Here is a 16,223-nt window from a genome sequence, read left to right as displayed (position 1 = left end):
TTTGTACTGATGAACACAAAGGAAGATATTTTGAGAAATGTTAGTAACCAAACAGTTCGTGGACCTCATTCACTGCCATAGTAGGATAAAAGAATACTATGGAAGTAGATGGGGTCCACGAACAGTTTGGTTACAAACGTCTCTCAAAATATTTTCCTTTGTTTGTTCATCAGAACAAAGAAATGTATACAGGTTTGTAACAACATGAGGGTGAGTAAATGATAACAGAATTTTCATTTTTGGGTGAACTAACCCTTTAAAGGTGTAATGTGTGCTTTTTAGTAGCATCTGGCGGTGAGATTTCAAAATGCAGTGAGAAGCTATGGTAGCTGTGACAGGACAAACATGTTATCGTCTGAAACAATGTAGGGATGAAACACACTCCGTAAAACAGTTTGTCCATTTATGGTTACTGTCAGAGGTAGGTAGAGTACCCAAAATCTGTACTCAAGTAAAAGTACAAGTACTTATACAAAAAAGCACTCAAGTAAAAGTAAAAGTATCAATCTAATTATTTACTTGAGTAAGAGTAAAAAAGTATTAGATAAAAAAAACTACTCAAGTAGTTAGTTACTCGTTACTTCCGATCTGATAGAGAAGTAGCGCAAAAGCACTGAATTTCAGACTACTTGGAGGGTTTTCACAAACCTCGCCTTAAAAGTCTCATTGTTCTGCTTATATACAAGTAAAGCAGCCTATCTCAGTCCTGCAATGGGTACATTAACATCACATAACGTGTCATTTGAGAAAAAAATCTCATACACATACACACACACACACACACACACAAACACACACAGATGTTTTTCTGACGGTTAACTCTGTATTTATTTTCATGTTCACAACACAAAGTCAGCATCTGCCTTTAAACATGCAAACAGTAAACAAAAAAGAATGTGTGTGTCTGTTTTTTGTTATGTTTTTATATGAATAGGTTATTTTCATTGCCATTAAAGTGCAATTACTTAACATAAACAGGAGCTTAATAAAAATGATCATTTTAGAAGTTCACATGGAATGTATCTGTTTGTGCAAATCAACTCTACATTTATTATAATATATAATACATGTTTCTTTAAAATCAAACTTTATTCTTTTATTTTTATGCATTCATTCTTTAGGAAGGATTTAAATAAAATACAATCCCGTTTTTATTTGAATGTATTTTCTACACATTAGTGAGGTGTCCGGATTTGTGTATAAATGCAAGACGTCATTACATTATGCTGTTCAGTTTGTTTAGTTGTGGGGAAATAATATGGAAATGTGCAGATGTGAACGTGCTGTTTGTATGGTTTAACTTACACTAGATTTTGTCATCGCTTGCACAAGAGTGCATATGGCAAAAAAAAAACTCAGACAGTGTGTGAAATGACCATTAATAGTGTTCAAATGGACATTACTGTGACACTTACTTCAGGTTGGATCTTGAATTCCTGTACGCTGAGATGTCAGCTCATTTATTGAACAAAGCATGCATCGCATTATGAAACTATTCTTTTTGACCTCTTGGAGTGAAAACAGACCGAACTTGAAGCCACGCATGATCTGCCTCCGATATCTCGCACAACGCACACGTGCCCTCATCTGCTTCTCCTATCATCTACGCGCGGTCGCGCGCTAAAGGGTGACGCAGCCTGTTTCGCGAAACTTTCGAACACGCCCTATAAACTTTTTAAAAAAAATATATTCATTAATTATTACCATTTGACAGTAGCGCAGTAACGCCGCCGAATGTAGCGAAGTAAAAGTACCGTTTTTTCACTAGAAATGTACTTGAGTAAGAGTAAAAAGTACCCATCCTTAAATTTACTCTAAAAGTACTAGTTACCCAAAAAATGTACTCAAGTAAATGTAACAAAGTAAATGTAATTCGTTACTACCCATCTCTGGTTACTGTAGAAACATGGTGGTAACTTCCATGTGAGGGGACCCGCAATGTATTTCGATAAAAACAGCTCATTCTAAGGTAATAAAAACAATACAGTTCATGTTTATGTCACAATACAGTTTTTTTTTTTTTTTACAGTACACCATGCTGTCTGGCCAGGTCCCGTTTCAGTGTCAGGAGAAGAGTGTAACGCACACCAGTGCAGAGGAGATCATGATGAAGATCAAAAAGGGAGACTTCTCTTTTGAAGGTGAAGCTTGGCGCAATGTCTCCAGTCAGGCCAAGGATCTGATACAAGGTGGGCTGAGACGCAGTTGCAGATGCATATTGGACATCTGTGGTGATGTACTTTTTAAAATCTTGTGTTTGTGTGTGGCCCACTCATATTACAGAGCTACTGACTGTGGACCCTGACAAACGAATAAAAATGTCTGGCCTGCGATACAATGCGTGGCTGCAGGATGACAGTCAGCTCTCCTCCAACCCTCTTATGACCCCTGACATCCTGGGTTCCTCCACCGCTTCTGTGCACACATGTGTCAAAGCCACCTTTAATGTAAGAAGGGGCTGGGGTTAGATCATTAAACCTGAAAAAAAGATTATGGTATCATAATCTTATTTATTGCAATGAAATTTGTTCATTTGTGTTAGTGTTGTTTTTTTATGGTGGGGCCAGTGAAAATTTTGGCAGGGCAAGTAAAAATCTGAGCCACGAGCCCTGTTGTTGCTTTATTTTTAAAGTAAAAGTATGTAAGAAATTTATATCAATTAATCATAAAATGGCCCTGATATGTCACTAGACATTAAGAAATAATTTTCATTTCAAATACTTATATCACTGACAACAGTGGTCTGTCCAGGATATTGTCATTTAAAAAGTGGAGTTGCAGCCCTCAACTGATGTTTATGTTGTCATGTTGTGTATTGGCCACCAGTTGTGTGATTGCAGTACCAGTTTTGGCCACAAGTTTTGTGATTGCAGTACCAGTTTTGGCCACAATCCTACTTACTGTTTCTTTAATGCTTATTTTAAAGGAAAACACCACAGTTTTTCAATATTTTACTATGTTATTGCCTCAACTAATGCTGCTTTCAGACCAAGCGCGAGTGATTTCAATGTTAAGTCAATGTGAAGACTCGTTGACACGCATCTGGAGGTCTCACGACGTGTCTAGCTTGCGTGAATGGCGTGAATTAAGCTTTGCCGCGGCAAACGCGCTAGTTGAAATTTTTGAACTTTGGCGGAAAAACGCGCCGCATTAAGCAGGAGCTTGCTCTAGAAGTGACATGATCACAGAAAGCGAGCGGAGTCGCAGAAGCCCTTCCCATGACGCAAATTTCCATGTGAATGTCTCGAAGACTAGAATTTCACACGCGAATGAAACGAGTAAACTCAAAATGTTCAAGCGGCAAACTAGACGTGGTAGACGCGATTTTGACGCCTCATACGTGGCTGGTGAACCCACAGTTAGACAAATTAATATATACCTGTCTTTTTTCTCAATGCGTGAACTTTAGTTTTTGTACAGCGCCTCGTGAATGTGTTAGCATTTAGCCTAGCCCCATTCATTCCTATGGCTCCAAACAGGGATGAATTTAGAAGCCACCAAACACTTCCATGTTTTCTCTATTTAAAGACTGTTACATGAGTAGTCACACGAGTAAGTATGGTAGCACAAACTAAAACTTTTGTTTGGAGCCATAGGAATGAATGGGGCTAGGCTAAATGCTAACACATTCAAGAAGCGCTGTACAAAGATTATAAGTGCACGCATTGAAAAAATAGGTATGTATTAATTAATTTAAGTTGAGGTAACAACATAGTAAAATATTGAAAAACGGTGGTGTTTTCCTTTAATAAGCCATTAAAAATTAGGGAAATTACAAAAAGTACTTGTTTTATTACCTAGAAATATAGACAATAAAAATAAACAGGAATGGTGCTTTGTTTTCGATTGCATCTGTCGGCATAGTTTAATTCTGATCATATTCCCCAGGCCTTTAATAAGTGTAAGCGGGAGGGCTTTCGACTCCAGACGGTGGATAAGGCTCCTCTGGCCAAACGTAGGAAGATGAAAAAGACCAGCACCAGCACAGATACCCGCAGCAGCTCCAGCGAAAGCACACACTCCTCTTCCTCACAGTCTCAGGATAAAACACCGCCGGGTGGAGGGACGGCCATCATGCCTCAAGCCTCTGTAAGCACACCTCTCACTCTGGGCCCTGATGATGACGCCGCAGAGAGTCGACCCAAACCTCCCTTTACCTTCAAGGAGTAAACCTGTCTGAGAGACCTACCTCTCCCACAATCCCTTTCTGTGTCATTCGCGCTCTGGCCTCGTAATTCCCATTCGGGGAAGTGGCACCAATTCAGTTGCTAGCAATAGATGCACGCTGGTGAACGAGGTGGACTTTGCCTGAAGGCCGACTTTTGTGACCTTCGAGTAACAAGGAGGTTCACTTTGCAATGTGCTGCCGAAAAACCAGACACAAATGCAACAATGAAAAAATAAAAGACTAGAAATATATAAATTTATTTAAAAGGAGAATTATCGTTTATATGGACTTACGCGATGGCTCCACTTGAGGCGGGAGCTTTGTTGTCTTGTTGCGTATCTATGACTTCTTCCAAAAGATTTTATTGAAGTAGCAACAGTTAAATATAACCGTATTTCATTGTTGTTTCACACTTTGGCGAGAGGAAAAGATAATAGTTTGCGATATATTGAGATCCTTTCCTCAGGTTTAATTTTTGTTTTTAGCTTAACTCCCTTTTAAAGAGTTGAGGACAAAGCCACTGGTTAACTGAGGGAACTGAGTTTACGTTTGTTTAAGCGTTGTTCATTCCAGTAGTCTACGTGTTGCCTTGGGCTTTACTCTCAGTAAGGTTTAGCATCTCTAAGTTTAGGCTAAGGTTAAAAGCCACAGATGTTAAACTAAATCTACTTTTGTAAGACCTTTTAAAAGACTGGAAGCCACATTTTAGCTTAATATTAACGTGAACTGCCTGATAAAAGATATCTGTGGCTTCCTGTGTGTTGGATCATGTTGTTTTTTTTGGGCGATGGCTGACGCCCCAAGGCAGCAGCGGCTGTGGTAGAGCCTGTGGTTTTAAAAACGATGCGCTTGCATGTTTTGCTCTTTGCCTTCTCCGTTTCACAGGCGTCGGAGGTTTTGTTATGCGGTTATCAGCGTTTGTGCTTTTACTCGATATCACTAGCGATCCGTTTCGCAGTTGAAAGGGAATCGTTTTATCTTTGGCCCAAAGGACAGTCTGCATTATTCATAGCGTAACGCTGTAACAGTTCACTTGATCGCATTTGTGTCTCTCGAGCACTACAAAAACATTTTAAGGGACTTAACATTGCTATGCAAAATTTCTCATTTTCTTTCTTCACTTTTTCTTTCTGTTCATATCCTTACCGAACTTTATGCATTACCGTATATACTGAAGATAAACGGTGCAAATCAGGGCATCAGTGAGTACACACATAACTGCCAACCGCCCAGTCTCCAAAAAAGCTCACTTCCTGTGCACTAACCAAAAGGAGACATCGCACCCACAGGCTTTTAAATGGCGGGGGCTCGGGAAGGACCTGCTCAAATACGAATAAACAGGTGCTCCTGCCAACTCGAACCCAGGCAGAGGACAAGAGCAATAAGAGTAGCGGGTGCTCGGTGGCCTCCATATGGCCTCTTCTCCATCACTGTTCTCCTCTTAGATAGATCCGGGGACGCTTGAAAGTCCTACATTGAACTCTCCTCTGGGAGGAAGGCATTATTAGATGATATACCGTGGTGTGTTTTTTGTCCTTGAGGAGTTCGTCCCATTGTTTCCCCAGGCCCAATCTTAAGAACCGGAGCTGGTTTTACAGTCAGAGCTACCGAGGCAAAGATGTCTCTTTATTTCTCTTGTTTTAGCTATTATGAGATTAAAGGCCAGCCATGGGGGTTTTATTAATTCCATTTACTGTTTATAGAAGCGGAGCGAGCATGTCGTAAGCATCCGGGTCTTAAACTGAACGCGCTCCTTTGATCTGAGCACTTCATGTTGCCCTATTTTAATGCTCTTGGGTGCTTTTAAATAGTGTTGTCTGGTTTTGAACAGTAACGGGGACTGTGTGCATGTATATATGATAGCAGTGGGTGTGGGTAGCTCATCTGCTTGTGGAGATGGGGTGATTAGACTTTTAAGCTCCACCTTGTTTTTAAAAGGGTTGTGGGTTTGATAAAAAAGACGGTTGAGGTAACATAAAGATGTAAATTGCGGATGTTATCAATTTTTTTTTTTTAATGCGGTGATGTCTACTCTTTAAATTTCAGACCACAGTCTGATCTATAGCTTTATATTTGAAGAAAAAAAAATGTTTTTGTGAGAGCAAAGTAGTTGAGCTTTTGCGCTGTAGAAAGAGGAAAAATCATATTACAATATTTTTGCCTTTTGACATTATGGTCATGATAGTTAAGCACAAAATTTAACCAGATCCTTTTAACCTTCAGTGTTGCTTTAGCTTTTGAAATATGGATCTTTGAACAATTTCATATTAATGATAGATTATGTATCATGAACACACACTGGTTTTATCCACTTTTTTCCAAAGGCGTATTCTGAATATCCCAGAAGCCCCAAATCGACTGGAGTGTCATTGTGAAACAACAAGAAAGGACGTTTTGTATCCTCCTTTCAATTTTTTAACCAAAGTCATTATTTGTAGCAGTTACTTCATGCAAAATGTAAGCCTTTTGCAACTTTGTCATAAAGACTTTGGTCTTGTGAGATTTTTGTTAATGATATCGGGCTTCCTTCCTCTGGCATTTACTGCTGTGTGTGAACCATCTTCTGTTTGTTATAATGGTTATGAAAGCAAGCATCCATTCTGAAAACTAGCACAATCTCACAAAATATTTCATTTTTATTTCTGTAGTCTTTATCACTGTGACCCCCCGTTTAAGTTATTACACAAAGGGATGTCTTAGAAATGGACCATGTATACTTTGGGACTTTCCAAATGAAGCCACAAGAAAATAATACAAAATATGCATTCCTACTATATGGAGATTTTGGTTTGGAGAGTGTAGCTCCCAGTAATGTTATAACAGTTTGGTGTGCAGGCAAATTCATAACTATTATATGAGAAGATAACATCTTTTATTGAAATTCTGTTTTAAAAAAAGATATATCTATATATAAATATATATATATATATATATATATATATATATATATATATATATATATATATATATATATATATATATATATATATATATATATATATATATATACAATATATAGGAAATGGAAAGGGAAACTTGCATTAAAAGATTAAGGAGTTGAAAACATCTGCTCTGTTCCTCGTGGTGTGCCATCGAGAGCTGCCACCAAGTGGCGCTGTTTACACAGATTTAGGTCGCCTGTTTGCATTGCTAGTCATTTCACCCAATCATACTTGAATATGGGATGTATATAACAGCATTTCAGTCTCCACGCTCTACTAGTCAAAACTGTGCACTAGATGATAACATTTAGGCATAAATGCCAGATTTAAACATGGGACGTGAATGGCTTACAATTGCCTATTTACAATATCTAGCTGGGCTAGAGTTATTCTTGCATTAATTTATTAAAGTTAAATCATTATTAACCTATTAATGCTCAATGCAACAAAATAAGGTCATACTTATAGTGAATTATAAGGCTATACGGTTTCCAAAAGCGATTTATCTGCCACACAGTGACACTATGTTTATTTGTTTTCTACTGAAAGAAGAGGACACGATCTAAAAGATTTTCTTATTGTGAAAGATGAGAAACGTGTGGTTATATTGGAGTGTCTTGCATGAGTGTCGTCTCTGCTGAGGTATATCAGCTCTTTGTGATGTCTGCGAGTGTTCACCTGTTATTAACTAGTCTTGTTAGCAGCTGTTTATTTCCTGTTTGTTTTGTGATTTAAAATATGTTTGGAGTGGGTATTAAAAAAATTAAGGGCTTTCAAGTTTTGAATACATATCTTATTGAACAAGAGTAATATAATTTAAATGGTCACAAATGGAATAAAACTTCTAAATTCACAAAATGTCTGACAGTGTTTGTACTCATTCTGCAAAGATGACGACTTTAGACCTAAACAAAATATTTTCTCGTTTCTTTTCATAAGCATTTGATTAGGTGCCTAGTTAAAATAACCGATAACTCCAAATTCCTTAGATTCACACAAAAAATTAAGAGCTCATGCAAAACCCTCTAAAGTCGTCGGACATGATTTCTTGTAAATTAGCATTTTATCAGACTCTTAAAGGAAAACACATCACCGTTTTTAATTTTTTTTTACTATGTTCTTACCTCAACTTAGATGAATTAATACATACCTATCTTTTTTTTAATAATTAGGGCTGCATAATAACAGTGCGATATTTCGTTTTTCTGCAATGGGTATTACGGTATGAGAAATAGTGGATGGCTTCAGCAGATGGCTTGAAAAGCTCTTTTTGAGAGGAATTAACTTCTGCCTCGCATTTCTTGTGTGGCGACCAGATTGCGTTATTAACTCCTTCTTAGTTTGCACCACCATGTTTTTCACAGAATAAAATCTTACTGAATTTGTGTTTTTTTTCTCTCTTTCTACCATTCTTGTTTGTGTAAAACTGGTAAAGGCATTCAAAATATTTGTAGGTTTTTTTTTTTTTTCGGAAGAAAAAATGCTCTGCACGTTCTGTGATGTGACTATTGATGCGTACATTGCGATGTCAATGCTTAAACTATATTGCGCAGGGTTAAAATTAATATTAATTTATTAATTTGGCTTCAATGAGGTTAAAGACCTTTAAAAACAAAAAATATATATTTTAAAAAATTGTTAAATCAATAATTGTTCTAAACATTTAGTGAGAAAGAGGCACGTATTTCATATTAAGAAGGGAATCAAAAAATACAATGCTTTCTTTTAAAAATGAATATTGTATTTATGTTCACAAATATGGCATCTTTTAAAAATGTGGAACTCTACAAAAAAAATAATATTTCTGTCGTAGTGATTAAAAGGTTTGTACTATTTATTGCTGTATTTATTTCTTTTGTCAGGAACAGTCTATTCCCTCAAGAATGTGTGGTACATTTCATTAGACCAGGTATGCCAGCATTCTCTATTATACACCAAAAATGCTGGGTTGTTTTTAACACATGGTTGGGCAACAACAAGCCAGCATGGGTTAAAGTCGCCATGAAAATTTGTTTTGGAATATTGTGGGGGGTTTTTTACAAATTACTCATCTGTGAGCTTCATCATTTTTTAAAAATTATTGTGCCCTCGGCTCATAATCTTTATTCAAAAACGCAAATCTCCTCCCCCAAATGATAGGCTTGTTCGACTTCATGCAGCGCTCCAAGAACTGACAGCCGGATGACGTCGAAGTACCGCGAGAGCGAGACGAAATTAGACTTTGTATGATTTCTCTAATCGTTCTCGCGGTACTTTGCGTCATCCGGCTGTCGGTTCGGCGATGCATAAAGTCGAACAAGCCTGATATCTCTTTACTTCCGGTAATATGGTATGGCAGGTGGGCGGGGTCTGGGAGAAGATCGCAGCGATTAGCAACACGACCCAACTTCAAACGATCCAAATTCAAATCCAGACCTCCCTTATTTAATTTCAAACGCCATTTCACTTGGATATACAGTACTGTGCAAAAGTCTTAGCCCACCAACATCAGACTTGTTGTTTTAGAAGTTTTAATGTCCATTCATAATTATTTTTCAATCTATTTTACAAACTGAAAATACAGGAAATATTTACAAAAAATAAAAAAATAAATTTTCAGGACTAAATGTCTTTAGGCATCGTTGGTGTTTAGTGTGACCTCTCTTGGCACTAAACACATCTTAAGCGTTTTTGAGCAGAATGACGTAAAAGACTAATTTCTTTAAAATTAGAAATTATTATTTAATTTCATTTAGGTTTAAGAGATCCTGCAGTTTCCCGCTATTGCTCAAGTGGAAGGGGAGTTTACCCTAAAAATTGACACATCAGTTTACATTTTTATACAGTTTTTAATACTATATACACATTTCCTGTATTTTCTGGATGTATTCTATTAAAGAGACTCTGAAACAATTATATATGATCACTATAACATTGCAAAAACAACATCTAATTCTGGCATGGTGGCCTAAGACTTTTGCACGGTACTGTACGTCACCACAGGGAAATTAAAGCAATCGCCACTTCCGTTTCATGTTGACTTTAATCTATAACCTAAAGGTTAATTCTATCCATATTTTAACCAACCATGAGCTAAAACAACCCAGCATTTTTAAAGCGTAAAAAACATAAATCAGGAAATTCCTGATTAGGTATACAGAATATCACTCGAGCACTATCACTGTAAAAAAAACTCCAAAGAAATTATAGTGTTACTTGCAACTGGTTGCCGGTAACTTACTGTAGATTTAAATGTATGTTATTTCCTGGCAACGTTTTGTTCAAAGTTAAATGAACATTAAACATTTACAAGTCTTTGTCTTTACAGAGTAAAACTAACATAACAGCCTCAAGCAAAGCATTATGGGAAACAAAATCTGAAGCAATAAACAGAAAAAGGTTGATGATGATTTCTGGTTCCCAGAATGCTTTGCATGAGGATGTTTATTCTGTAAAGATAAAGACTTGTTAATATTTAAAATGAATTTAACTTTGAACAAACTCTTGCCAGTAAATAACATAAATTTAAATCTACGGTAAGTTACCGGCAACCAGCTGCAAGTAACACTGTAATTTCCACAGAATTTTTTTACAGTGTATAGCTGTAATAAAAATAAGAATTTTGAATTCAAACTATGAATTTCAGTCTAGATCACTTCTGTATTGATTTGAACACATATGAGTGCTTGAGTAACACGGTGCAAAAAAACAGTACATTTCTGAACTGGACAAAAAGGGGGTTTGGCCCTAAAGTGGGAGGTGTTTAAGAGCGGGAATTCTGCACAGTACCTATCTTCTATTGTCTTGGTCAAATTTTGACCGGAGTGCCCCGGTGAGCAATGATGGGACTCTTTCTTTTCTTCTGCGCTTCGGCCCCGAGGTCTTTCCCTTCAGTCTCGCCCGGCATTCCACTGGGCCACCAGAGAAGCTGCTTTAGAGACCGGGCTGCAGCTCCTGGGTGGCCTCTTGTGCAGGGGGCTGCAAAGGGGTGGTGACGATGTCTTATTAATTGACTGGGTGTCTTGGAAGGAGTATAGGAATTTGGCTGTGCGAGAGAAAGAAGAGGAAGAACTGCCTCCGAGTCTAGTCTGTACCTCCCACTAGATCATAAACGTCAACTAGATTTTTATTTTTATTTTTTAAGAAAATGTGAGTGGTGCTTGCCTGTGCAGAGGTTTTGTCAAAGTGATAGTTACCAGAGTGCTGAGTGTTTTTAAGCATGTTATTATGTGCCTAGCTAAAATAACGATAACTCCAAATTCCTTTGATTTAGACTAAAATTAAGAGCTCATGCAAAACCCTGTAAGTGCGTCTGACATGTTTTCTTGTAAATGAGCATTTTAACAGACTCTTAAAGGAAAACACCACCATTTTTCAATATTTTACAATGTTCTTACCTCAACTTAGTTGAATTAATACATACTTTTTTCCAATGTGTGCACTTTTAATCTTTGTACAGCGCTTCTTGAATGTGTTAGCATTTAGCCTAGCCCCATTCAATTCTATGGCTCCAAACTAATTTTTTATTTTGTGCCACCATACTTACTCTTGTAACTACTCATGTAACAATAAATAGTGAAAACATGGAAGTGTTTGGTGGCTTCCAAATTCATCCCTGTTTGGATCCTAAGGAATGAATGGGGCTAGGCTAAATGCTAACACATTCAAGACGTGCTGTATAAAGATTAAAAGTGCACGCATTAAAAAAGATAGGTGTGTATTAATTCATCTAAGTAGAGGTAAGAACATAGTAAAATATTAAAAAACGGTGGTGTTTTCCTTTAATAGGTTAACAAAGCAGGGTTCCTGAATGACCTGAGGCTGGGGTTAAGCAAATTTGAAGTGAAAGTATTTGATGAGCTTATAATACGTGCCGAGAGCATTCATACCATTATCTCATTTTTGACGGAGGTGGTGTTTAGGGGCTTTTGCATCTGAGTTCCTTAAATGCTGGGTTGTAAAAAAATAGAAATGTGTTGATATTTCTAGTCTATTTGTTCATTTCACACTTTTATGTTTCAATGTTTTATGCTATCTTTACAAAAAATGCTGGGTTGTTTCAACCCATGGTTGGGTAAAATTTGGAGAAATTTTGGGTAATCACTGGTTTAAAATAAACCATGCCATAGGTTGAAACAACCCGGCATACGCTACCATGTATTGAACTAAAACTAGATTTTTTTTTAGATATAGACGGTTTCAGCAGTAACAACATAAACAAGCGGCTGTCGTGGTCTGCACGTAACTTCCAGTAAACTCTGCTAAGAATAAATAACAACAAAGTTCTTTAAACGTAGTTTATTTATATAACAAGCAAAAAACAACACATAGATTACCTAGGAAACCAAAACGTTTGTTATTTTCGATGAGGCATTTGTTCAAGAGATCAGTTAGCAACTAGTCAGACCATTAAAAGAAACGAAACCGGAAGTAAAGTTCGGATCCAGACGTGTATCGCGTAAGCGCACGTGCGTCCGATGAAACCGTCTATATCTTTAGTAGATATGTGCAAATAAAAGGGACTTTCACCCATTTAATCATCTATCAGGCAACCATTTCTACAATACTGTATATAGATCAGTAATGGCACCGAACTCGAAGTATAAACAAATTATAGTAATGCTTGTCTCAGCACCACTAACATAAGATTCATAACTGTAAAATCTCAAACTCGCAGTCAAATCGATGGTGATTCGGCTTCGTACTGAAGTGGCAGAGGAGGTTTCCGCGGAGCTGGCTGTGGGAAAGGCCCGTTCAGGTTGGAGTGTTCCTGGAGTCTGTGAATGGGCCTGCTGTGGTTGAGTGTGTCAGTGGGATGTGATTGAGTGGGATGTTCTCAGGGTACGGCAGCGGGGCAGATGAGGGGGAGGTGTGTGTAGATGTGTAGTAGCTACCAATGTGGTCTCCCCCCCCAGTCTTTACCATCAGTGTCTAGGGCCGTAATCCCGTTACATGTGTCCCCATTAGCTCTGACGGGAGCCTCTTTTGTCTCCCGGCGACTCAGTCGGAGTTACCATCCAGCTTTTGCCATGTTTGCTCTGGCTTCCCACACCCAGCTGTCCCCATGGCAATCCCACACACACTTAAAACTTATCTGTAGGTCGGAGGGTGATGAGTGAGGTGAAATAAAGAAAATTAATAGAAAGAAAGAACAAAGCATTAAACAACTTTGTCTTAACTTGGTCCTTTAAAGGATTAGTCAATTTTCTTAAAAAAAATCCAGATTATTTACTCCCCACCATGTCATCCAAAATGTTGATGTCTTTCTTTGTTCAGTCGAGAAGAAATTATGTTTTTTGAGGAAAACATTCTAGGATTTTTCTAATTTTAATGGACTCCAACAGTTTTTTTCAACGGAGTTTCAAAGCACTCTAAACGATCCCAAACGAGGCATAAGAGTCTTATCTAGCGAAACGATTGTCATTTTTGACAAGAAAAATGAAAAATATGCACTTTTAAACCACAACTTCTCATCTTTCAGCGCAACCTCACGTAATTGCGTAGTGACGTAGAAAGGTCACGTGTTACATATATGAAACGCACATTTACGGACCATTTTAAACAATAAACTGACACAAAGACATTAATTAGTATCATTCCACATACAACAACGTCTGAACGGTCCTCTTTCTCCACACTTGTAAACACTGGGGCGAAGTTTCGCATACATCATCCGTGACCTTTTGACGTGATGACGTATTACGTGAGTTCACGCTGGCGCATCACAGGACCGGAGATAGACGAGAAGTTGTGGTTTAAAAGTGCATATTTTTTATTTTTCTTGTCAAAAATGACGATTATTTCGCTAGATGAGACCCTTACGCCTCGTTTCGGATCGTTTAGAGTCCTTTATAAATCCTGGAATGTTTTCCTCAAAAAACATAATTTCTTCTCGACCGAACAAAGAAAGACATCAACATTTTGGATGACATGGTGGTGAGTAAATTATCTCAATTTTTTTAAGAAAATGGACTAATCCTTTAATTCTAAAACTAGTTATTTTAAGATAAATCACAGCTATGACCCCTCACCGAACTACTATTATAGTTCGTATAACAACATTCTGTTACTGCTCACGTTTCAGTGACACAATTCACATCAGATCAGTCATGAATAATAATCAAAATTATAATAAGTACCCGAATGGTCAGAAAATTCAAAGTGCAGATCCATAAACAATCTAATGGTTTATGTAACCCACAAACCATTGCGAGAGTTTTGTGACGTTACAGTGAATAAATGAATTAAAAAAGCGATGCTTCACTGAACTTAGAAATGAAATTCTAAAGTAAACATTACCAGTGAAATATTGTATAATGAAAAGCTGAAATGCAAGGAGTTGATGTGTGTGATTGCATTTAAACAAAGATCACTTCCATTATGCTTTAGTATGTCACTTAAATGTATGCACTATATCACAAAAGTGAGTGCACTTTGAGTATGGGACACGGCTTTTTTCAGTGTTTTTTTTTCACTTAACTTATCTTTTTTATTAAATAAACTTTAATTTAACTTCTGATTCTCTTAAATATATATTTTTGCCTAAACTTATTGTATATATTTTTCTAAATGGTTTAGTTGCACAGTAAAAAAGAGCTTGTATATGCAAATGTTGTATATGCATAACTGTGTGTGACAAATAAAAAAAAAATCTTGAATCATACAGTAGTGGCATAAAGTGATGTCCAACTTTGAACAGTTCTTCACTTATTATTTAAACAATGCATAAAAATTTTGTATGCATGTTGCATTTGTATGTTTTGAGTATAAACTAAAGCTTTGAAAGAAATTATAAAAATATATGCAAAATTATAAAGACATGGCTCAGGACAATGACCACAAAAGATGATCAACAACACATATTAATAACAGAAATTTATACTTTATTACCTGTAAGCTTCTTCATTTTCTGTGCATTACATGATCTCACAAATTTCCGTGGCATAGTCACGGAATTTTTTGCTCATTTTTCCATGGCATTCTCACGGATCTCCGTGTATTTCCGTGGTCCTGCCACGGACTTTCTTTTCCGTGGCATTCTCACGGATTGGTTACTCAATTGTTTTGTCCTATTTTCTTACCATTGTCGCTTCGGTTTAGGGTTAGATTTACATAAAATGACATCCCTACCCAAACCCAACTCTAACCCCAACACCAGGCGACAATTGATTAAAGTTTAGAAAATATAAAAGAATACATCAGAAAAAATAGTATAAACCAATACTTAAAGTGACATACTTAAGCAAACACCAAATCTAACCCTAAACCGAAGCGACAATGGTTTGAATATAGGAAAAAGCAGTTGAGTAACCAATCCGTGAGAATGCCACGGAAATTTGTGAGATCATGTTCTCAAATTCTCTGGCCTAATACATGCGGTTTGCTTATTTTGTCCAAACAATTCCTTAAAAGTTTATTGTTCTGTTCGTTTTATAACATACACTTTATATTTAAAAGGTTAATCTAATCTAAGGGTCATTAAAAGTAAATATTGAACAAATGTTCCCCCCAGACATCACTTTTTGACACTATTTCTACAACATTAAATGATCATACTTCAAAAACAATGTTTCTATCACTCTACCATAGTACCAACTCAGTCATTTTTCTTTGGTTAAGGAAGTTTGGATGTCACTCATCCTAAGAAAGTTTAAAAAAGTATCCGACCTCCGTGTCTGCAGATCCATCATTTAGTTAGAAGGAGATCTGGATTGATGGAGCTGACCCAGGCTTGGTCAACACATCCCCCTGCACACACACACACACACACACACACACACACACACACACACACACACACACACACACACACACACACACACACACACACACACACACACACACACACACAGAGCCTCAGTGATTCTGAAATGTTGTTTCTTTTCTTTTTAATTTGAAGAAATATAAAGAAAGTAGGAAAAGCCATGTTTGTTTCTCTGCATGTGCATCATTTTGTCTATCCAGTTACACTATATTAGCCGTGTAATTTGAGGTCAACAATTTCACTCATCCAAGCAATGCATTTCAATGAAAGTCATTTGTGTGTGAGCTCAGTTGTTTTTAAGAGTCTGGGACTTACAGGGTTGATCTAGTTGGCACGAATTACATTATTCTGATGTGTGTTAGGTTTACAA

The 16,223-nt window shown here is 37.1% G+C and overlaps 1 protein-coding gene across 1 annotated transcript in view; it reads left to right on the top strand.

The window, feature by feature from the left end:
• LOC129417226 (ribosomal protein S6 kinase alpha-5) overlaps positions 1-6,668 on the top strand; it is a 57,720-nt gene extending 51,052 nt beyond the window's left edge. The window contains exons 15-17 of the mRNA XM_073864910.1: positions 2,030-2,189; positions 2,284-2,447; positions 3,889-6,668. Coding sequence (XP_073721011.1) covers positions 2,030-2,189; positions 2,284-2,447; positions 3,889-4,170 — 606 coding nt within the window. The 3' untranslated portion in view covers positions 4,171-6,668. The remainder of the gene's footprint in view (positions 1-2,029; positions 2,190-2,283; positions 2,448-3,888) is intronic.
• The last annotated feature ends 9,555 nt before the right edge of the window (positions 6,669-16,223 follow it).

This window comes from Misgurnus anguillicaudatus, unplaced genomic scaffold (assembly GCF_027580225.2).
Source record: "Misgurnus anguillicaudatus unplaced genomic scaffold, ASM2758022v2 HiC_scaffold_28, whole genome shotgun sequence".
NCBI classification, from domain to species: Eukaryota; Metazoa; Chordata; class Actinopteri; order Cypriniformes; family Cobitidae; genus Misgurnus; species Misgurnus anguillicaudatus.
This window is presented reverse-complemented; position numbering and strand designations above follow the sequence as displayed.